Source organism: Panulirus ornatus, chromosome 32 (assembly GCF_036320965.1).
Source record: "Panulirus ornatus isolate Po-2019 chromosome 32, ASM3632096v1, whole genome shotgun sequence".
In the NCBI taxonomy this organism is placed as follows: Eukaryota; Metazoa; Arthropoda; class Malacostraca; order Decapoda; family Palinuridae; genus Panulirus; species Panulirus ornatus.
Window position 1 is genome coordinate 27651151 of NC_092255.1, and position 23954 is coordinate 27675104.

General features: G+C 38.2%; 1 protein-coding gene and 1 long non-coding RNA gene across 4 annotated transcripts in view; one reads left to right on the forward strand and one right to left on the reverse strand.

Annotated features, from left to right (window-relative positions):
* LOC139759252 (glutamate receptor ionotropic, delta-2-like) overlaps positions 1–21825 on the forward strand; it is a 29921-nt gene extending 8096 nt beyond the window's left edge. The window contains exons 6-17 of one of the 3 annotated variants that reach the window (XM_071681383.1): positions 2276–2377; positions 3485–3561; positions 3763–4008; positions 4692–4819; positions 8684–8805; positions 9458–9689; positions 10854–10999; positions 12201–12299; positions 12760–12926; positions 18574–18700; positions 19127–19237; positions 20826–21825. In XM_071681383.1, the coding sequence (XP_071537484.1) occupies positions 2276–2377; positions 3485–3561; positions 3763–4008; positions 4692–4819; positions 8684–8805; positions 9458–9689; positions 10854–10999; positions 12201–12299; positions 12760–12926; positions 18574–18700; positions 19127–19237; positions 20826–20912 (1644 nt within the window). In that variant the 3' untranslated portion in view covers positions 20913–21825. Of the gene's footprint in view, positions 1–2275; positions 2378–3484; positions 3562–3762; positions 4009–4691; positions 4820–8683; positions 8806–9457; positions 9690–10853; positions 11000–12200; positions 12300–12759; positions 12927–18573; positions 18701–19126; positions 19238–19544; positions 20201–20825 lie in introns of those variants that run through there. The other 2 variants (XM_071681381.1, XM_071681382.1) reach the window with 2 other exon arrangements.
* On the reverse strand, positions 20998–23472 carry LOC139759253 (uncharacterized). The gene is made up of 3 exons (XR_011715018.1): positions 23063–23472; positions 22674–22897; positions 20998–21132 (listed from the first exon to the last, which is right to left on the reverse strand). It is a non-coding gene; the product is annotated as an uncharacterized lncRNA (long non-coding RNA).
* Positions 23473–23954: the final 482 nt, after the last annotated feature.

Below are 23954 nucleotides of genomic sequence, written 5' to 3' on the forward strand. Positions count from 1 at the left end.
CAAACATTCAACAATCTAGATTTTTTTTCAACAATGATTAATATATTAAGGAAGGTGTAAATTAACGTAGTTTATGAAGCCTCTCGGTAATTTAGCCTACCACAGTATGTGGCAGCGAGACAGAACCAAGACATTCGACGCTCTTGTGCTCGGGAGTAGGCCTGTGATCCCCAGTTGTGCTAGATTATTACCCTAAAGATATATTGCATGTCCTTCATCCACCCCATGGAGTGAGCAAATAACTTGCTTTGGCACTGAACTGGTGAATTACTGTGGCAGAAGTGGCAGCGTACATAGATCAGCGAGCTGGTATTCAATAGATATTAAACATTCTGTATGATTGGGGGTATAATGGGTAGGGCGAGTGTCGTGTAAACTATTACTGGTGGGGCGCACGCCAGCACTCAACGCGTATCGGTTATCACACACGATCCTGAGCTGCCATTGTTACACACTGCACGTCAACCCGTGGCTCCGTGACTGTACTCTTTAACTTCAAGGTACAGAAATAATTCCCATGATCCTAGGTTACAAAACATATTGACACCCAGCTTATGTTAAGGTAATTCCCGATTAGATAGATATGACTACGTTATTGAAAGGTAACCCTAGGTTACATAAATGTTACCCCAAGGTGAGAAATGTAATTCGAGTGGCCACAGTTTTCACAAATGCAGCCCAACTAGAGTACAGAAAAATGTTACCAGAACTTACCGTATGTAAATTTGAACCCATGACAAGGATACAAAAATGTGATCATATAACCCATAACCCCAGAGTACACACATATGATCCAATTATCTATGACTTTAGAAATGTAACCTTACTTTCTTAAGAACACCATAACCTAGTTTGTAGGGGTAACCCAGCCTAGGCAAAATTATTTCCGTCTTGGTTGATGTCCAGTTTGATATTTTAAGTCACCAGAGAGATATTTTACGACCATAGTACAATATTTCTCTGTACTGGATTGACAGAGGAAATAGAAATTATGAATGTGTCAGCACACAACAATGGAAGTATTATCGTGAGCTGGATGATCAGGGCTGCGTGGCATGGCTCACGATGGTGTCCGTCACTATGCAAGTAACTAGTCAATATCATCAGTTAGTTTCTGGATTTTGTGGTAACACAAGTGCCATCATTTGCACGTGAACATCTTTTCTTGAGTATCCCATCATCATGTAGCCCAAGTACGTGTATCCTAACCTTCCTTGTCGTCCTTAACATGGGTGGGTGTAGAGGTAAGTTTGCATTTTTCTCTTTTCTGACAATGGTTTTAGTACATTATGAAGCTTGCTTCCTGTTAGTTGAATGGAGAATAACGATGCGTTTTATTTGCTTTTATAGCAGGAAGTAAGAATTCTTGAGAAAGAAAAGTATAAATATTGGCCAGTGAGACGTGTTATTGCACAAAGCTCTTATCTTAAAAATCTTTTTATATAATCATTTCAATTTACACATGGCTCTCTCTCTCTCTCTCTCTCTCTCTCTCTCTCTCTCTCTCTCTCTCTCTCTCTCTCTCTCTCTCTCTCTCTCTCTCTCTCTCTGTGCACATACAAACATTCTCTCAGAAATATAGATTTACGTGGACTAAACAGTATTAAACCAAATTTTTTTCATAAGTTTTTAGATAAATGGTTCGGAATGCGGCTGTGTGACCTTGAGCTGGTGCTAGGCTTCATATCCAGCAGCAACACACACAAGTAATGGACTTCTTACTTTCTCTGTCATGACCGGTCTCTTAGCTGCAAGTTTTAGTTTCCTAATCTCTATTAGCCAGTAACCAAGTGTATAATTATGGAGTCGGTGTGAGTTGTATTCCTTGAATTTGAGTTTTGTACTATGACAGGTCGGTGTTAAAGTATGCTTCGGAAAGGTTTGGTCGGATAAAAACAGCATTAATTCCTGAAATCTGGCACCATGTAATTATGTTTATACAAACGTTGGTGTTATTCTTTAACTGCTTTCCATGTACGGGCACAGAACGTATGACATAATTACGGTAGCAATGGTGCGTAATACAGTAAAGATTTATAGAATAGAGAGGTAAATCTAGTTACTATATTCCTCTCCAGGAAGGCTTCTAATACCTCCATCGTTCTTGAGATATTGGTCGTTATTTTCCATTGTACATCTTCATGTTAAAGGTTTCCTAATGAATGATTAATTGTGTGGCTTTCTCTTGCCATGGTTTGTGAAATGTTTAATATAGGACGGAGTTTCCGTCCTTAATTATTAAACACCTCTTGTTACAAGCGTCTGTTCGTTTCAGGTGAGGCTCAAAGTGCTGGAATCACCGACTATAAGGTGGTTTGTCATTGTTGAAGAAGACTTGACGGAAGATGTGCAAGATCTGCTGCGTGAAGGTACTCAGGTAAGACTAAGCTGGAACAGACAACATAAAGTAATGATTATTATCACTATGGGAGAACACCTATCACGTCGCTGAGTCAATTTAGGGGCGTCTGTTGCCAGTGTCAATAACCTTTGTCTTTCTGTTTAGATTGGGAGAAAGATTGGCAGAAGTGAATTCCAGAAACACCTGGTGGTCTTGTATGAATAAGATCATCGCTGCAGACGATAAATATAGCCCAGCTTACATGAGAATCACATCTGAAATTGACGCCAAAATCCTTTCATACTTCTTTCGTTTTTTATTATGACTGTCAGTTGTTGGTAGTTGAATTGATTAGGCAGAGCACCGCAACCCATGTGAGGTTAGACCAATGTGTAAAAGGTGGCTCAATCCCTGAAATGACCCATAACCCCAGTAGGGGCGTTCTGGTGATTCCAAAGCTTATTGCACGATTCCTTACAAGGGATAATGTAGAAATATCTTCATGGAGTTTTGTCATACTGATATCAGGCTCCAGAATTATATACCGTGTTTTTTTCATTTTATTCCTAATTGATGTAAACACTATTTGAGAAAATAGAGAAACAAAGTTCAGAATTTCTTTTCAGTATTATCAAAAGATCCGTATGTTAAGCTGCAAATAAAATGAAGTATATATATACAGTTATATACATAGTGAGAGTGAGTGTACGTATATGATCTTCGAAACATCCGTAACATCAAAAGGTGTTAAAATTTTTCGTTTGGTTGATGTAGGTTGACGATGACGACTTTACTAACCCTGGATGTTGATAGGCCTGAAGCCCAAACAACCAAGTACGTATTTCATGTTTGCGGCAGAACGCGACCAAGGTATGACTTGATCAGGAACGTCTGGTTACATCCTGGCTGCCATGCTCGTATTTATTACTACATGATGCTGTGTAACACGTACGCATCCAACAATATCCACAACTTACCCAGCATTTTCTACTTAAGAGCTGAGGTATGGACACATAAGAGTAAACATTTTGTCAGTAGTTAAGCCACGCATTTCACGTTGAGCCACAGCATCAGGACGTGATAATGACTGCAGAACTAATTTCATGTTAGAGAAGATGTGTCACAACTAAATATTTTTTTCAGGTGGCACTGGTACAGCGGATCACACCCCAAAAGGCTCTGCTATTCTCATCCAGGGTTGACCCCGATGGTCAGATAAGGTGAGTGGCCGGTCCTTAGGATTAGCATAGATGGACGTGTCACGTGTCATATATAGCACTAAAGACTTGCTAACCTTTACACACACACACACACACACACACACACACACACACACATATATATATATATATATATATATATATATATATATATATATATATATATATATATACACATGACTACCGAGGACGCTCTTACAGGTTCCACCTGATTGAGTCATGGTCCCTGGCTGGTGCTGTAAGCGGCAGAAGCCAGCGCGTGAGGGGTGAACTGGTTCCTGACCTTCAGCAACTCTATTCCAACCTCCATGGGCGTCAGTTGCTGGTGACCACAAATAATAACAGGCCGTTCTTCACCATCAAAGAACTACAGAATGGCACTGTCATACCCATCTCTGGTGTCGACTATAAAGTGATCAGCACCCTTAGTGAAACACTCAACTTCACGTTAGTACAGTCAGCAGCTCATGATGAGCACTCTAAGTAGATACTTTTATTCAGTATCATTCACTTGTATTTTCAGTGATCTGTTCGTCAGAGTTTTGCTGTATAGTTTGTGAGTGAAAATATCTCACGCTTTATTAACCGTTATGGACAGACAATAGAATCATAATGGATTATTTGTCACATTATATCCTATCCAGAACTGCACTGGCTTCTTTGTTCCATCATAACTTAACTAAACTTGAAAAGTTTTGATATATAGCAAAAAAAAAAGAAAGACCTCCTTTTACACATTCTGGAGTATGTCGTAGTGACATCATCATCGAAGTTGAAATATCACGTTGTGTAAATGAGGTAAGTAGATTATGTTTCATCACCCTTATTCATCATATATACACATGTATATTGTATTTCAAGGTTGTTGCAATAAATGCCACTTTATCTTGATAGAATTTATCATAAAGTATGATAGATTAGGATGCACGTTATTATTCCTTGAAGTCTTTCATTTACTCATAATTCACTGCCCACATACAATTACAAAGATATGTACATGCATACATTGAATTTGTGCATCATTTTTACCTAATTCCCCTTTGTATGTTGCAAAGAAAAAAGTTGGCATTTCAAAACCATACTTTGGACGGTGGTTGTGCATGATGAGTGGTTGTGATATATTTTGACAGGTACCGCATTATACGACCCCCAGATGGCAAGTGGGGTGGACCCCAGCCAGACAACACCATTACAGGCCTTATAGGGCAAGTTGCCAGGCATGAAGCTCACGTCGCACTGTGTGAGCTCACAATCACAAGTATGTTCTTTCCATAGGTTCATGGTGAAATGATCACAAGTAATTGGTCTCAGTATTCCAGACGTATTTGTCAATGATTTGTTTTAGTACGGAGTGAACTGCATTGAGATGCAATCCACTCCACATCGTTTCATCTTTCAAAAACTTTATTAATGTATCTTAGTAATTTTTGGGAGGTGTATTATTGGACTCTGCTTGTGGCTACACCGCAAGTTAAAAGTCACGTTTAGCAGGACTTTATCAGTTGATGAAAGAGATTACAATTTATCTCCCTGCCTCTGATTGTAATGCAGCCTCGAAGCCGCAGAAGTCCTACAAATTTGGCCTTGGGCTTATCTATGATATTAACAATACATTTGAATTCTACTGAAGATTTCCAGATTTACAGTTATTTAGAAAAAATAAAACTAAGTATTGTATTGCCGTTCTCAGTGATGTGTAGTAGAGGAACACTCATATTTCAGATTACATCGTCATACTTATATATAATAACCTCTCTTTTCCTTTCTGTCTCTTATCAATTTACCATCTTTTCAAAAAAGATATGGCACATTCTGGTCTTTGAAGTCAATAAAGCAAACGTGCACCAGATCAAAACATGAGGTAATTACGTTACACTTTAAACAGATGGAGGGGGAAACGTGGCACAACAGAAGGTAATCTAACGTCTTGAACTTTCATATTAAGATAGAAAAGAGAAAGTTACATAGAATAATTAATGGCAGATGTGACTATAGTTATGTATATTAGGACATACATACCAACATGACACCGTCTTATGATAGATGAAAGTATATATATAGATGAATTATGAAAAACTTTGAAAGGAGATATGGGAGAAAAGGAAGGTAAAAGTTTGAAACCTGTGGATGAACAGAAGAGAATGGAAAAGAGGAAACATGGGATAAAACTAATTGAAGAAAATAAAAGCTGGCAAATAAAGGAATTCCATTGTAGAGAACAGGTTTAAAGAGAAAATGATCTATAGCATGAACGAGAAAGTAAAAGTATTAATCATGTAAGTAAACGAAGCAGAGAACTTAAATTCCGAGATTGGATCCTTTATAGCTAGAGACAGTTATGAAAATATTCCAGGTAAATATGCGGCACTTGGTCCTCAGTCTACTCAGCAGTTTATTCTACCCGGGGCTTGTCAGCTATTTGGTTGATATCATAGATGAGATGGCCCTGATCAGGACATTCAGTTGCCCATACCATTTCGGGTTGAAAAAGAGGGCAAATGAGAGTTGGGATGAGAGAGTATCATTAAATTTTAGGGAGAATAAAAAGATGTTTGAAAAGAGGTAAATAACGTGCATAAGACTAGAGAACAAATGGGAATATCGGTGAAGGGGGGAAGTGATAACAGGTAGTGATGTAACTGATGATAGAGTGGCAGATGTAGGGTGATTTGGTCGTGGTGGTGTGATGTGCGAAGTGAGAGTCAGGGAGAATGGTTTGGTTAAGAGTGAAGAGGTGGTAAAAGCCTTGCAGAAGATGAAATCAGGCAAGGCGATGGGTTTGAATGGTATTGCAGTTGAATTTATTAAGAAAGGGAGTGACTGTGTTGTTGATTGTTTGGTAAGGATACTCAGTGTATGTAGGGATCATGGTGAAGAGCATGAGATTTGGAGGAACATGTATAGTGCCATTGTACAAAGGCAGAGGGGATAAAGGTGAGTGCTTAGATTAGTCATAAGTTTGTTGAATATTCCTGGAAAATTGTATGGAAAGGTATTGATTGAGAGGGTAAAGGTAGGTACAGAGCATCAGATTGGGGAAGAGCGGTTTGGTTTCAGAAATGGTAGAGGATGTGTGGATCAGGTGTTTGCTTTGAATGATGTATGTGAGAAATACTTAGAAAAGCAAATGAATCTGTATGTAGCATTTATGGATCTGGAGAAGGAATATGATAGGGTTGATAGAGATGCTTTGTGGAATGTTTTAATAGTATATGGTGTGGGAAGTAAGTTACTAGAAGTAGCAAGAAATTTTGATCAAGTGTGTAAGGCATGTGTACCAGTAGGAAGAGAGGAGAGTGATTGGTTCCTCGTGAAGGTCGGTCTGCGGCAGGGGTGTGTGATGTCCCCATGGTTGTTTAATTTATTAATGATGTGGGGTTACGGAGCTAAATGCAAGAGTTTTGGACAGAGGGGCAGATATGCAGTCTTTTGGGGATTAAAGGTCCTGGAAGGTGAGTCAGTTGTTCGCTGATGATACTGCGATGATGGCTGATTCGAATGAGAAACTGCAGAAGTTGGTGACTGAGTTTGGAAAAGTGTGTGAAAGGAAAAAGTGGAGAGTAGATGTGAATGAGAGCAAGGTTATTAGCTAATGCTCGGCAGGGTTGAGGGACAAGTTAGGTGGGATGTAAGTTTGATTGGAGAATAATTGGAGGAAGTGAAGTGTTTTAAACATCTGGGAGTGGAAGGTTCTGGAAGCGATGAAGAATATGTGGAAAGAGATAACGTTATCTCGGAGAGCAAAAATGAGTGTTTGAAGGAATAGTAGTTCCAACAATGTTATATGGTTGTGAGGCATGGGCTGTAGATAGGGTTGTACGGAGGAGGGTGGATGTATTGGAAGTGAAGTGTTTGAGGACAGTATGTGGTGTGAGGTGGTTTGATTGAGTGAGTAATGAAAAGATAAGAGACATTTATGGTTATAAAAAGAGTGTGGTTGAGAGAGCAGAAGATGGTGTGTTGGAATAGTTTGGACATATGGAAAGAATGAGTGAGGAAAGATTGACAAAAAGGATATATATGTCAGAGGTGGAGGGAACAAGGAGAGGAGAAGCAGGAGACCGAATTGGAGGTGGATGGAGTGAAAAAGATTTTGAGCAATCGGGGCCGGAACATGCAGGAAGGTGAGAAGTGTGCAAGGAATAGAGTAAAATGAAACAATGTGGTATACCAGGGTTGATGTGCTGTCAATGGACTGAACCAGGGCATGTGAAACATCAGGGGCAAACAGAGGAAAGGTGTATGGGCCTTGATGTGGATAGGGAGCTGTGGTTTCGGTGTATTATGCATTATTATGCATGACAGCTAGAGACTGTGAATGAATGTGGCCTTTTTTATCTGTTTTCCTGACGCTTCCTCGCGACGCAGGGGGTGGCGATGCTGTTTCCTGTGGTGCGGGGTGGCACCGTAATGGATGAAGGCAAGCAGGTATGAATATGTGTATGTGAATGTATGTATATATCTTTGTGTGTATATGTTGATATGTATATGTCTGTGCGTTTATTTATATAATATTTGTATGTGTGTGGATGGGTCGTTCTTTGTTCCCTGGCGTTACCTCGTTGATGTGGGAAACGGCGATCAAGTATGATGAATGAAAATATAGGAACCAATAAGCTGACTGACTGGCTATGTCACAAATTGATTTGGCATCCAAACAACCATTATTGTTTATGAGTACATGAATAGATTTATATATTATTACATATTTGTATGTTTTTTCCATTTTTCACTTTTGCTATGATAGATATGCTTTCTATTAAAAAGGGTGTTGGTATAGAAGTTGTAACTCGTATGCTTGGTTGATTAACTCTGTTGTTATTCCTGCAATGTCTGGAACACTCCTCAGCCTTTGTTACTTGATTTCTGTACTTTACAATGTTTTCATACAATTCAGTCTTAATTTGTTCTTTACCGTCTACCAATACTTCACAAAATAAAAAGAATGAACTGTTGAATCTTATCCATTACCTGTTATTGTTTGAAACCACTGATACATCATCATGTGCTTCTTTTCATTTCATTCATTAACTGCTTAGTCTAGTCAGATGATTTGTACCTAATTATATAGTTCATTCCTTCAATTTGTTCGACTATATTTTACCTACTTTTGCTCCTCTAGGTAGTCGAGAGACTGTAGTGGATTTCACAACACCTTACTATATGGAATCCACCACGCTGGTGTCACCTGCTCCCAAGAAAAAGAATCGATCCTTTGCAGTCTTCTCTCCCTTCACCCTTGAGGTAAGGAAGTTGATCAAACAAATATTGTGCATTAACAAACATATAAATTAACATTACCATCAGAAAAGTGAGAATTTCATGACTTGTTTAGAATATTAGCTTTATGTCACTATTGTTGTGATTATGTACCATAGCAAGTATGGACCCACTACTGTATGTGCTGACTTAAGTTATTATCACTAAAGGGCACAATGGGTGTGGATGTATCACAGTACCTGCTAACTAGAGTTGTAGTTACCACTTGCCCCACTACATGTGGACCCATTGCTCTACTTGCTAAGTTATGAACCACTACTTCATCTAGTATTAATGGCTGTCTTCTTGGTGATGGAGGTAATGAACCAACCAATTTACTTATTGATATATGTTATAGTCAGGATTTAACCAGCAGTTATGATTATTATCCTTGTGATGGTGCAACTGAACTTGATGCCATACTTCCTGACTAGTATTATAATCAATACATGCCCCAACTGGTGCGACAGTATCCTGATGTAAGTAGGCCTGTGGCTGTAACAGCTTATCCATGTCATAAGTCACCAATTCTTCAAGCAGATGTGATTGTGTATCCTACTGGCAACAGTGCTGATAAATCTGTTGCCCTGCCTGCTGACCCATGATATAATCACCGCTTGCTGTAATTCCCTCACAGGTGTGGTTGTGTATCTGCCTAGTGACTGTGCTGGTGGGACCAGTACTTTACTTAGTGACTCGTCTACTCGTGATGTATTTTGGGGAGGAAGACAGTGTCCACTTCTCCTTGCAAAGCCTCAGCTTTAACATGTACAGAAACTTGATGGTTCAGAACAATCTCATTCAGTCCCATCATTGGTCCCTCCGATTTATCTTCTTCTGCTGGTACCTCTTTTCCTTCTATGTATATGGTGAGAATGGTTTAAGCAGTCTTAAATACTGTAAAACATACATTAATGTTTCTTGAAACCAAAAAGTCATCTGAAATATTTGGTCCATCACTTGAAAATAGAATATTTCTTTTGAATAGTAATATTGATGTTTTTTGTAACTAGGATACCATTTCTGAGGCTATTGTAGCATTAAGAATGCACTTCAGACAGGAACAAGCAGTTATGAAAAAAATCATGAAGCAATCCATAATTTCAGGATGATATGCCTTACATGTGTCCAGTAGGGAAAGAGATTTATAGTGAAGAAAATGTCGAAGAACTGGCCTGGAATTGGAAGACCTCATTGAAAAAATTATACAATTAAGTTCAGTAATGAGCAGTGTGATGAGAACTTTTATTACAAAAGAAAGATGATAGTGAAAATTTTCATTGCATATATAAAAAGTACAATTGAATGTTGTGTGGTGTGGTTACCAGTAAAGAAAACTTAAATCAATGAGAGAAAGAAATAGAATTAAAAGATAGAATGAAATTTAGTGTGTAAAAACTATACACACTGAAAGGAAGAAGAGAAAGATATATGGTCTTCTTTTGTAATGTATGAATAACAACAGATGGTGGGAATCAAGAAAAAGTATCCTAATTTTAAAAGCTTCATGAACTAGAAAAAACATATTAGATCTGCTTGAATTTTGCAGAATATCTGAAAAAGGTAGCAAACAAAAAAGTTCTAGAGTCCAGCAAGAAAGCTGTAGAGACTGTTCATTGTTTTGATTAGTGTGAGTAAAAGTAGCCAGGTATTAGCAATAAAAATTTCATAAGAAAACAGGACTAATGTCTTAAAGCATTTCTAGATGAAACCATGATAGACTGCCGTGCTATGTGTGGCAGCATAACATTATTGTATTGTGAAAGAAGGAAGAAATGGCATGATTGCTACATGTTAGTCATACCTTAAGAAAAATCTTGTTATAGCTACTCATAGGTAGGTACACTCTCTTTCTGTGCAGTGAGCACTTCATGCTAGTCCTGCCATTTTGGTTTGACTATGTCATAAGTACTCCTACTTACTAGATGCTGTTTGTCTCTCATGACTGTATCTATCTTTTACTGTAGACGTACATGTGCATGACATATTGGTTCTTTATTCATTTTAATCTTAATTTTGATATCCACCTCTAGCAATGTACTCAGGGACATTGACATCAGTGCTCGCCATCCCAGCTTTTGAGACACCCATCGATTCACTACATGAGCTAGCACAGGCTCATGATGATGGCCACATAATCAGCACCACAAGAGACACCAGCTTTGAAGCAGCCTTGAAGGTCATTTTCTAAAGCTTCATTCAAAGTTTAGTCACACTAAATAAGTAATAGCCTCAGTTTAGAAGTAGCGTAGTCTGATTTTTGGGTTTACAGTATTTACCATGAACTTATATAGGAATGTTATTTGTTAGTTTTGGAATTACCTGAAAGAACTATGCCCCATACATTTTCAAATGAATGAAATTCAGTTATTTCTTAAGAAAAATTAAGATCAGTGTGTGTGACTGAAAAATTACAGTGAACATAACACACTTGTCAATGATTCACTCTAGAAAATGTCATACATGACATAGTGGAGTTCATGAAATTCACTATGTCTTATACAACACTTCCTGTTTACCTCACATTAAAACTTGTCCTTGCAGGCAGAGTGAAATCAGTTGATATTATAATGGTGAATTAGTCATATCTAAGATGTTAAGATCTTAGAGAAAGTGCAGAAATGAAAAAAACATAAGTCATGATGCCACTCAGTAGTGGCCAGACTTTGTACATACTTGTAGATGAAAGTAAGATATGCAAATTCTGAGTATACTCAACATACAATAAACATGAAAATCAAATCATTTTTTGACCAGATTGTAATAATTCTGTATTACGATAAACTGAAATTGTACCATAGAAAATAACTGAAAACTACATTTAGCAATATTGGTTTCATTAATCATTACATTAAGCATGTTTTATGCAGTTCAGGGAAGTTATCCCTTTACAAAGTTATGAATTAGTTAGATATGAATACCAGTAGTATAAATGATTTTCTAACATGTATGATTAAAATTCATATCATAAGTTCCTAAAATGCAAGTTTATCACATGAAATCCTGCTCTTTCTATTTTTCTTCATAAGCATTAAAATTTAGTTTTTTTTCCTTGCATGCCTCAGTTTTCACTCCGTGCATAAGCACTACAATATCTGTCTTCTGATGTTTGTCACATACACCAGTGTGCTTAGCTCTATGTTTAGAGGAAGTTTCTTTGAAAATGTTGATATATATACTTATACTGTAACTATATCAGTTATCCAATAAGTATAGATACATATAGGATGACTATTTCATTTGCGTACATCTTTGTATACTCTTTTCTGACTACCTTTCCAGACTGAATGTATGTACAAACTGAACAGACATTTACAGTTTAAAATTTGTGACTGAAATCAATGAACATTAAACAGATTTAACATTGTAGTGTTTTTCAGGCTGCAAAAAGTGGAATTTACTATGAGGTGTGGCAGCTTTTTGACCATGAGCACCCAGAGCAGAGCTTCCTGCTTAACCCAGAGATTGGCTTCAGAATGGTGAGGCAGTCAGGTATCCAGAATCCACTTGCACATACTGCACACACAAATGCACACAAGCATGCACACATATACACACAAAATGAATGGTCTGAGGGATGGTAGAAATGAGTCTATGAAAGAGAAATGCTGTCATAGAGCAACAGAGGCCAGGATAATCTGAAAGATTTGTAGTCACATTCTTATTATTCCTGACTGATCTTGAATGCTCACTGCACTGTAATAATGGAAGGTATATGTAGGGGTATATGTTAATATATGGCACTGATTATGCATTTGGAAACAAAGATTTGAAAATATCTGAAAAAAATCCATCTCAGAAATGTTGAAGGGAAACTTTAGCATATGCAAGAAATTATTCCTGCTTCAAGATTCAGAAGATGGAAAAATTGTCATTATGTAAGGGTCATAAATGTATACAAAAATGTTCTGTTCAGTTACTTATTCTCTCCTCTTTCAGGTCAGGGATAAAAAGTATGTGTTCATCAATGCTCAGCTCAATTCTAAGATGAAAGCTGCCCAATATGGACGAGAATATTACTACATTGCCCGCCATACCTTCCTACCCCAGTGTTATGGTATTGCCTGCAGTAGTGGCTCACCCTTCAAGGATGTCTTCAGCAGGATGTGAGCACCCTTAGATTCTCAATACATTAAATTTGAACCTCTTGGTGTTTCTTAAAACTGCAATCTATTTTCTCAGAACTTCACTGACTTGGACTCCTTACAGGCAAAGAGTTCAGTTAATTGATTATTGCTCCTGTGTCTCTGACTTTTGACTCTGTTACTAGTTTAAGAATTACACAAGAAACACCACAAAATATTTTAAGAATGAAAGTGACTTTTTTGTAGATACTATCATTGTTTTCTTTGTTACATGGTGAATATCTTTTAAAAGTTAAATTTCTTTTTCTTTGTAAGTGTGCTTAGTGATGTGCTGTTACAGCATGTTTTCTTGAACTTATTTTAAAACTTGTCTCCATCTTTCTTTTTACATTATATGAATTCCGGTGTTTCAGGTAAGTTTCCTTCTACAGTATTTGAAATATCTCTGTAGGTGTGTGAAAAGCAACTGGCCAATAGTCACTTACCAGTTTTTCCAGTTTAGGTCTGAGTTGTGTTTTATTGACTGGAGATTGATGCACATACTTAAAATGCAAATCTAATGTTAACCGGTAGACAGTTTTTGCTTTTTGACAAGTCTTCACATGGTGTTCTAAAAACTAACCTGATGACAGCAGCTGTTGCTGTGATAGGCAAAATGTGCATAGTAATGTAAAAAGAATTTATATTTTTGCAAGAATTGTAATTCTAAAAAAGTGTCGAACAATTGGAAGTTAAAATTGATACTGTTCATCCTTTAAGCAGAAGCAAATAGCTTACCATGTAACTTATTGTAAATTGACTATTTTCCTTTTTTAACTCTTGATGCGATATTAAGCAGTACAGGTACCTCTTGTTCATATAACTGAAGCCAACCTTGTAGTTAGCTAAAGTGAAGTATGTGTACTTCACAACTTTATATGTTTCAGGAAACATCATATGGTCATCATTATATATTTAAGTGTACAGTGATTGATTGCATAGGCATTACTGAGCTCTGGTTGCATGTGGTTATGATACTAGTGAAAGTCACCTTTAGGAAGCCAGTATCATCATTTATCAACAAAAAGGAGTATGATCTTGTAGAAGAACTGCAGTCCAAAGGAGTCCATCATTTCCTTGCCACAGTAGAAGTAGTGCAACCTTGAAACTGCAGAGGCACCTTCAGAAAATGAGGTCCTGGGGTTATACATTGATAGTCATTGTAATAATGATGATTTTTACTGTTAGCAGACTGAATCAGGGCACATGAAGCAACTGGGGAAAGCCATGGAAAGGTATGTGGGACCTGGTTGTGGATGGGGGAACTTTGATTTCATTGCATTACACATAACAGCTAAAGAATGGATATGAGCGAATGAGGGCTTTTCCTCATCTGTTCCTGGTACATGGGAAACAGTGAACAAGAATGAAATAATTATAATGATAATGCAGTGATAATGAATTAGTTTTTTGTTAAAGGAGATATAGATTTCTCCAATGGGATTCTGTGTTCTCAGATCATTACGTAACTGTGATCTGACCTTACTTTTAGGCGTTAGCTCCCATATTCCTTTTCTGCTTTTGTTCATCATTACGTTTTCCACATGTATTGATGTATTTATTTGTCATGTACACCTTATTTAAGATTGTGTCAATTGACTTTAACGTATCAGTTTATTCTTGTCAGCATAAGCTATTGTTTTTACACTGCTGAAGGTATTTCATGGTATCATATGTTTACTGTAACAATATCTATTAATCTATTTATATCTGAGGCCTGTTCCCTCTGGGAACTTCCATTAAGGTGATGTTCATAGCAAAAGAGTGTGCACTTATCCCAGTCCTTACATGCCTTCCTTGCATACACAATTCCACACATTCCTCCACAATTTCTCTCCTTCCACTAATCTTGATTTCCCCATGTTATTGATGGTTTTCCTCTCACACCAACCCCTTTAATTGTACAATCACACACTCTCCTTATGAATTTCCCATTTTGCATTTCCAGATGCCCAAACCACCTCAAAGTATTACTTTTCACTAACTTTACTACTACTCAATTCATTCCCTTTACATTCTCCAGCCATACTAAATCTCACATACACCCCCTCATTTCTTTCTTCATTCCATTTAGTCATACCACATGCTCCTTTCAAGCAACTCATTTCCACAGCTTTTATTCTTGACCTTTGTTATTCATTCCATGTCCATGTTTCAGCTGTGTAGGTCAGGGTTGGGAGGATTGTACTGTCTTGTATTCCATTCTTCCCTTCCATACTTACACCTCTACCCTTCGTTATCATTTAACAGTAGAGTTGAGGAAAGCAGAAAGACTTCATTACCATGGTTGTTGATATTAAAAGTATTAATTAGTTGGGGAGAGAAGGGGTTATAACATGCAGCATAAATAAAGATGTCATCCTGAATAAATGGAAACTGAGGGTGTTATATGTGGATTTTGTGTTGGCGACAAAGGAACTGGAAGTAATGAAGGGCCTGTGGAGGAAGGAGAAATAAAGTTAGAGTGGTCCTCTACAAGAAATAGATTAATTGGTATAAGAATTGATTTAATGAGCTGTAGATAAGAAAGTTTCGGTGATTAGAGATGTACCAGTAAACATTGCAAAGAATAGAAGTTGAGGTAACTCTATTTGGAGAGTGATGAAAGCAAAGGAATTGTAAACCACTAGAATGGTTATTAGGTTGTAAGCACTTGAAATTAATTTTTCTATAGATAGATGGAAAATCAGAAGAGTAAGTATAGATAGTTTTGGGTACTGAGTGTTTAGATGGTTGGAGCATGTGGAGAGAATCGGTGTAGAAATACATATATACAGGCTGACAGGTGGATTCATGAGGTTACTTATACTGTTGCAATGATAACATACAAAATCTATAGCTTTTAAGGAACTTAATCAGTATGGTAAGTATGATGCTTGTAATATATCAGTTAAAGGGTGTAAGCTGAAGTTACCACAGCATAAAAAAACAAAAATAAGTGGGGGTGGCATTGCTGTTTCCTGTGGGACAGGGTAACACCAGGAATGGATGAAGGCAAGCAAATATGAATATGTACATGTGCATATATGTATATGTCTGTGTGTATTCATATGAGTATATGGGTATTAATTTATTTATATATTTTGCTTTGTCACTGTCTCCCGCATGTTAGCGAGGTAGCGCAAGGAAACAGACGTAAGAATGGCCCAACCCACCTACATACACATGTATATACATACACGCCCACACATGCAAATATACATACCTATACATTTCAATATATACATACATATACACACACAGACATATACATATATACACATGTACATAATTCATACTGTCTTCCTTTATTCATTCCCATCGCCACTCCACCACACATGAAATAACAACCCCCTCCACCTCATGTGCGCGAGGTAGCGCTAGGAACACAACAAAGGCCCCATTCGTTCACACTCAGTCTCTAGCTGCCATGTAATAATGCACCGAAACCACAGCTCCCTTTCCACATCCAGACCCCACAGAACTTTCCATGGTTTACCCCTGATGCTTCACATGCCCTGGTTCAATCCATTGACAGCATGTCAACCCCGGTATACCACATCGTTCCAATTCACTCTATTCCTTGCACGCCTTTCACCCTCCTGCATGTTCAGGCCCCGATCGCTCAAAATCTTTTTCACTCCATCTTTCCACCTCCAATTTGGTCCCCCACTTCTCCTCATTCCCTCCACCTCTGACGCATATATCCTCTTTGTCAATCTTTCCTCACTCATTCTCTCCATGTGACCAAACCATTTCAAAACACCCTCTTCTGCTCTCTCAACCACACTCTTTTTATTACCACACATCTCTCTTACCCTATTATTACTTACTCGATCAAACCACCTCACACCACATATTGTCCTCAAACATCTCGTTTCCAGCACATCCACCCTCCTGCGCACAACTCTATTCATAGCCCACACCTTGCAACCATACAACATTGTTGGAATCGCTATTCCTTCAAACATACCCATTTTTGCTTTCCGAGATAATGTTCTCGACTTCCACACATTCTTCGAGACTCCCAGAATTTTTGCCCCCTCCCCCACCCTATGATTCACTTCCGCTTCCATGGTTCCATCTGCTTTCAAATCCACTCCCAGATATCTACAACACTTCACTTCCTCCAATTTTTCTCCATTCAAATGTACCTCCCAATTGACTTGACCCTCAACCCCACTGTACCTAATAACCTTGCTCTTATTCACATTTACTCTCAACTTTCTTCTTTCACACACTTTACCTAACTCAGTCACCAGCATCTGCAGTTTCTCACATGAATCAGCCACCAGCGCTGTATCATCAGCGAACAACAACTGGCTCACTTCCCAAGCTCTCTCATCCACAACAGACTGCATACTTGCACCTCTTTCCAAAACCATTGCATTCACCCCCTAACTACCCCATCCATAAACAAATTAAACAACCATGGAGACATCACACACCCCTGCCGCAAACCCACATTCACTGAGAACCAATCACTTTCCTCTCTTCCTACACATACACATGCCTTACATCCTCAATAAAAACTTTTCACTGCTTCTAACAACTTGCCTTCCACACCATATATTCTTAATACCTTCCACACAGCATCTCTATCAACTCTATCATATGCCTTCTCCAGATCCATAAATGCTATATACAAATCCATTTGCTTTTCTCAGTATTTCTCACATACATTCTTCAAAGCAAACACCTGATCCACCCATCCTCTACCACTTCTGAGACCACACTGCTCTTCCCCAGTCTGATGCTCTGTACATGCCTTCACCCTCTCAATCACTACCCTCCCATATAATTTCCCAGGAATACTCAACAAACTTATACCTCTGTAATTTGAGCACTCACTCTTATCCCCTTTGCCTTTGTACAATGGCACTATGCAAGCATTCCGCCAATCCTCAGGCACCTCACCATGAATCATACATACATTAAATAACCTTACCAACCAGTCAACAATACAGTCACCCCCTTTCTTAATAAATTCCACTGCAATACCATCCAAACCCGCTGCCTTGCCGGCTTTCATCTTCCGCAAAGCTTTTACTACCTCTTCTCTGTTTACCAAATCATTTTCCCTAACCCTCTCACTTTGCATACCACCTCGACCAAAACACCCTATATCTGCCACTCTATCATCAAACACATTCAACAAACCTTCAAAATACTCACTCCATGTCCCTCTCACATTGCCACTACTTGTTATCACCTACCCATTAGCCCCCTTCACTGAAGTTCCCATTTGCTCCCTTGTCTTACGCACTTTATTTACTCCTTCCAAAACATATATATGTATATATATATATATATATATATATATATATATATATATATATATATATATATATATATATATACATATATATATATATATATATATATATATGATGTGTGTGTATGAGTAGGTGGGCCATTCCTCATCTGTTTTCTGGCATTACCTCGCTGATGTGGGAAATGGGGATTGTGTTTAATGGAAAAAATAAGAATGTTAAAAAAGTATGTATTGATAGTAACAGTTGAAAGTAAGTGGTAATAAATATCTACACTTGTATGAATGATATTAGTCATTTTAGATGTGCAGTTATGAATCTGATTGACCAGTAGGGTAATTTCTGTTTCCATTTGTATGCTTTTTTTTTTTTTTCAGTTTGATCCGGCTGACAGAGGCAGGGTTGGTGTACAAGTGGGCATATGATGAGGTGAACAATGCCTCCCCAAACTTCTCTGTGTCTGGTCTCACTGGGCCCATAGCTATTAATCTTCAGCACCTACAGGTACTACCTCAGTTTATTTCTCTTCTTCTCTCAAGGCCTGCATGGAATAAACCCAGGATCATTTGACATTAATGAAATTAAATGGCTAAAGTTATAGTTACAGTGTATATACAAATATAGCCAGACTGATTATTTGATAAGTTGAATTAAAAATGTAGATCTGCATTATCTAATCACTATGGTACAAATTTTATTCTGTATATGATAATGTATATGCATCTTTGTTTCTGGATGTTAAGAATGTTGCATAGTGGAAGCAGAGCTATAAGTGTCATAAGTGAAGCTAGGTGGTTATGTATGTTAAAGTTTCAAATAATAGGTTTGCATTTTCCGACTGCCTTCTTTTTCATTATCTGTAATATACTATTGTTATTCTTTTAAACAGCAACAGTATGCAGTTCTAATAAGGTGGATTTGTATTTTCAGGCAGCATTCTTCATATTGCTGTTGGGTTTCACAATATCAGCAATAGTTTTGGGTGTGGAGATTATAGCAATTAGATGGTGCCAGGGCATCAAGACAACACAGATAGAAAAAGTAAGCAAAGTTATTGTTTTTATAGTAATGTATTGGGTGACTTTTCTTTCACAGTGAGTGCCTGTAATTGCCTGATTTTATTTCTGATGGTAATTGAATTATGTGACTTGTTTTTATCTGGTCAATATACCGTATATACTCGTCTATAAGTCTACTTTTTGTATAGGTTGACCTTTGATTTTTGGTCAAGAAATCGTTAATTTGTGATGTGCCTCATGTATAGGTTGACCCAAGTTTTTGAGGATAATGGAACAACAAACTAGGGTAATGAAACACCATATTTTATGGCATATAAAATTCATTTCAGAAAATCTTCACAACCAGCTCTGCATCCTATAAACTGAGGTTCATTAAGCCTGAAACACCAAGCACCGAAGGCAATTTGTTAACCATGTATTATTACAACACAAACACAGATAGTTTCAGCAAGAATATTGTATATTTCCATTCAAGTATTCATTTATGTCAATTAGGACAGAATAATGTTGTAATACAATAGTTTTTTAACTGAAAATCATTCGAAATCAATTCCGATAACATCTTATCAAGAACGAAAGACTGCAAAAGTCAATTGTTTTCGTCATGATTTAATCCCTTTCCATTGTGATACCTACATTTCAGCAAAAATTTTATATTTCCGTGAATGTATTATATCAAGCACAGAATGAATAAAATATCATTGTAGCATAACAGTATTTTAACCGAAAACTTAAAAAAGCAACGTCTTTTGAATATGGAAGGTTAGGGAAGTCTTGTTTTTGTCATGTATTTTATCCTATTTTACATTGAAATACATCGTTTAAAAAAAATCTCTTTCTAAGAATTTATTCATTCAAGCCCAGTTAAGATGAAATGTACATGATGTAACACTTTTTAAATTGAAAACGATTCGAAAAACACGTATTGTCTAGCTGATACGGCAGAGCCCTGCGGGTACGAAGGCTCTGCCTTTACATGGGCCCATCTTGAGCTGCCTTTTAATATTACTGTATATGAAATTGTGTTTATACTCTTATTGTTTTGCTTTTTATTTTCCAGAAACATGACAAGTTTGTATACAATACAGTTTTATGGTACTATGGATTACTAATTCGTACATAGTTCACGTTTCTGTTGTTTCCTGGCAGTAACTATTAATATTTTTCATGTCTGAAGCTAAAGTTGGTCTTTGCCCTTCCCATAATGCACAGATTTTAACTTAACCAATTATATTACCTATGTACAGGTCGACCCCCAATTTTTTTTGCCTTATGATTTGGTCTTAAAAACTCGAACTATACATGAGTATATATGGTAAGCTTTGTCATGGAATGGAAAACAATATGACAGACTGACTTCATATTTCGAGCAAATGATTTGATTTATTGAAGTGTGCATAAGGTTTATAGAATACTTTTTCCAGTGTTTCATCTTTTACATAATGTTTAAGAAACCTCGTCAGTTCATTTGTGGCATATGTTTTGGAAATTTTATCATACAGCCTGTCGTTATGTTGAAAAGAATACAATGCCTTTTATCAAAAACTATATTATAGTGGATTCAGTGACACAGTTAGCATATTTTGTGTCTGATTAGAAACCTATTTCAGGTTGTGATTCAGGTCACAGACCATCCTTCATCATCAAGTCAGTCGCCCAGAAAGTCCATGTTTAGCAAGACAGTTCCATTTGTTTGAATGGGTGATTGTTACTAACAGTATCTTATAGAAATATATAAAAATCCTTTGTTGCATTTATGATTTGTGCAAGTTTTATAGATATAAATGTGAGTGTCCTCATATATACGACAGTTAGCAAAACTATGTCTTCACAAACTGTAGGTATCGTATGTGGTAGCCATAAGATCTTATCAGATTTCTTGTCATAACCCAACGACAAGCTGAGGTTTCCATGGCTCTGTTGATCAAAACAATATTTGGGTCATTAGATAGTTATACATTAAGCCAAAAGAGGTGATTATTTGTTACACAATCAATTCTCCCGCCTTAGCAAGGTAGCATCAGGAATAGATGAACAATAGCCTTATTTTCACACTTCTCTCTGAGTGTCATGTAAATGCACTGAAACCACAGCAAAGCCCCACAGACTATTCCATGGTGTACTTCGACTGCTTCATATGCTGTGGGTTATAATACAGTGGCTCAAAATAGTAAAAAGTCAGATGCTGCTGAGAAATAACCATATTTAGGCTATTTTGCCCAATTACCTGGTCCCACCACATGCTTGGAGCACCTTAGCTTGAGTTTATTGTAGCTGGCAAGAGTCAGAATGTTTTTGTTCAGGACGTGCATGCACTCTTATCTAAGACGCTCTTGTTCTGGAATCTGAAATATCAGTCCTCTGGATTGGTTGTGTTGAAGTGGGATTGATGAAATGTCTTGGCCCAAAAATCATTGTAAACTTAAAACCATGGATGAAGAATATGTCGATAAAGATATGAATTATTATAGCTTTGAATAGAGTTAAGAATTAAGGTAAACTGATGATGTGGTCAGATGTATATGTAGTTCAATGTAGATAAATGTAAAGTGTATGTGTGTGAGCATGGACTTTGTGAGTGTTAGGAACAAATAAAATTAGACCAGGGAATTGCTTGGTTTATTAAGCCCTTATTAAACGTCATAGTACGACCCATGGGTATAATGGCCTGATCTTGTGTCCCGGGTCAGAGGTAGGGACATCATACCTAAGGTCATACCGTCGTGTCCATGGTTCATACTAAGGTCATACCGTCGTGTCCATGGTTCATGCTAAGGTCATACCATCGTGTCCATGGTTCATACTAAGGTCATATCATCGTGTCCATGGTTCATACTAAGGTCATACCGTCGTGTCCATGGTTCATACTAAGGTCATACCATCGTGTCCATGGTTCATACTAAGGTCATACCGTCGTGTCCATGGTTCATGCTAAGGTCATACCATCATGTCCATGGTTCATACTAAGGTCATACCGTCGTGTCCATGGTTCATACTAAGGTCATACCGTCGTGTTCATGGTTCATACTAAGGTCATACCGTCGTGTCCATGGTTCATACTAAGGTCATACCGTCGTGTCCATGGTTCATACTAAGGGCATACCGTCGTGTCCATGGTTCATACTAAGGTCTTAAAGAGGTTGAAGGAATGGTCTCTCAAGAGATGTAAGCAGGTGTTACAGACCACACTTCCGGTAGCTGTGCAGTTGGGTATAGTTAATTGGTTATTACCAGCACAGGAAGTGCAATGGTCGGCTGTTTACGATGCCCACATCTGAAAAACAGCAGGAGCTAGGCGAAGGAAGGGAGCTGATGGAGGTAGATGTCTAATGTCTCTGATGTACTGGTGAAGGTAGAACTGATATTGGCTTATTGTGTGGCAATGTCAATTTTCCTGGTCAAGTCCTCCCTCCCATCCTGTCTTAACGTTCAGCCTGTTAACCACGGGCTGGCCTTACCTGTCTTGGCCTGACCACCTGGCCAGGCGGGCACGAGCCATGCCATGACTCGTGCTGATGATTATAATGATCACGAGCAGCAGCAGCCGGCGGTCCAACCGTCTGCCAGGCTGTCGCGCTTCCTTCCACAAACACCAATTAGGCGCCAAGAGTAGCCGCCAGCCAGCCTGCTCTCCCTCAACCACCGTCTCCACCTGCTGGTGCTCTCTTCTTGCTCTCACCACCTATTATTGTATACATATATGAACATGTTTATATCGTGGTAATCGGTGACCGTAGTTTACATGCGAGTTGCGTGTATTGGTTCGAACTTACAAGCATTTTGTTAGCACTGCGTCGAGAGATAAAGACGTTTTTATCATCATTTCCCACAAGCCGTACTCCCTTACCTCAAGGTTATCTCAGTCGCCTGTTTCCTTACCCCTTCCCCAGGGTGGGGATGTGATCATCCTGAACGTCTCAGCTGTGGAGTCACTGGCCAGGAAGTTGGTATTGTTCTGAGGCCCAGGTGTGCCAGCGAACTGGTCGCATGGCGCGGGAAGACATTTCCAGGTACTTTGCCTGCCCACACCCCACCGTCAACACGTACATGTTATACTGTATTTTTGTTTGTAGTACAGTACTAGACTGGTCATTTATTGAATCTCAAAGGATATGCCTTTTTTCATTGCTATTACGTTTAGTGTAGCAGCTTAGAATTAGTTGTCTAACACTTCGGGATGTTTATGAATTGGAAAATGTGACAAGATTTGGTAACTTAGATAAGTGTAGGCTACAGATGTTTCCTGTACCAGTAATATATTCGTTTGGGCACGTGTCACGTGCGTGTGTGTGTGTGTGTGTGTGTGTGTGTGAGGCAAGGGCGTCACATTGACCAGATGACGCTGGTCCAGTCCTTGCCGGCGTTAGATGGATGGAGTGGGTAATCTTGTACCTACCATACGGCTTCGGCCAGTCGCCTTCCTGTACAGTTTGATATCTTCTGTGTTTCTCTTCCTTGATTAATTCAAGTTATGTTGTAAGTGTATCGAGGCCGTTTTTTTTTCCCTTTTTTGTGGAGGCGGAAAGTTCATAGCCCTGGATGGTGTGATGATATACAGGATCACATTAAATCAGACCCTATTCAGCACTGACATTTATCTGTATAAATAACTGATGAGATGTGATAGAAGTGCCAGCTGTTCACAGTAAGCCCAAGGTTCCTGTCATCTGTGTAAAATGTGACAGACGTTGATAACTTGGAGACGGTGTGAGTGCGGATGTGTTTGCGATATATTTTTG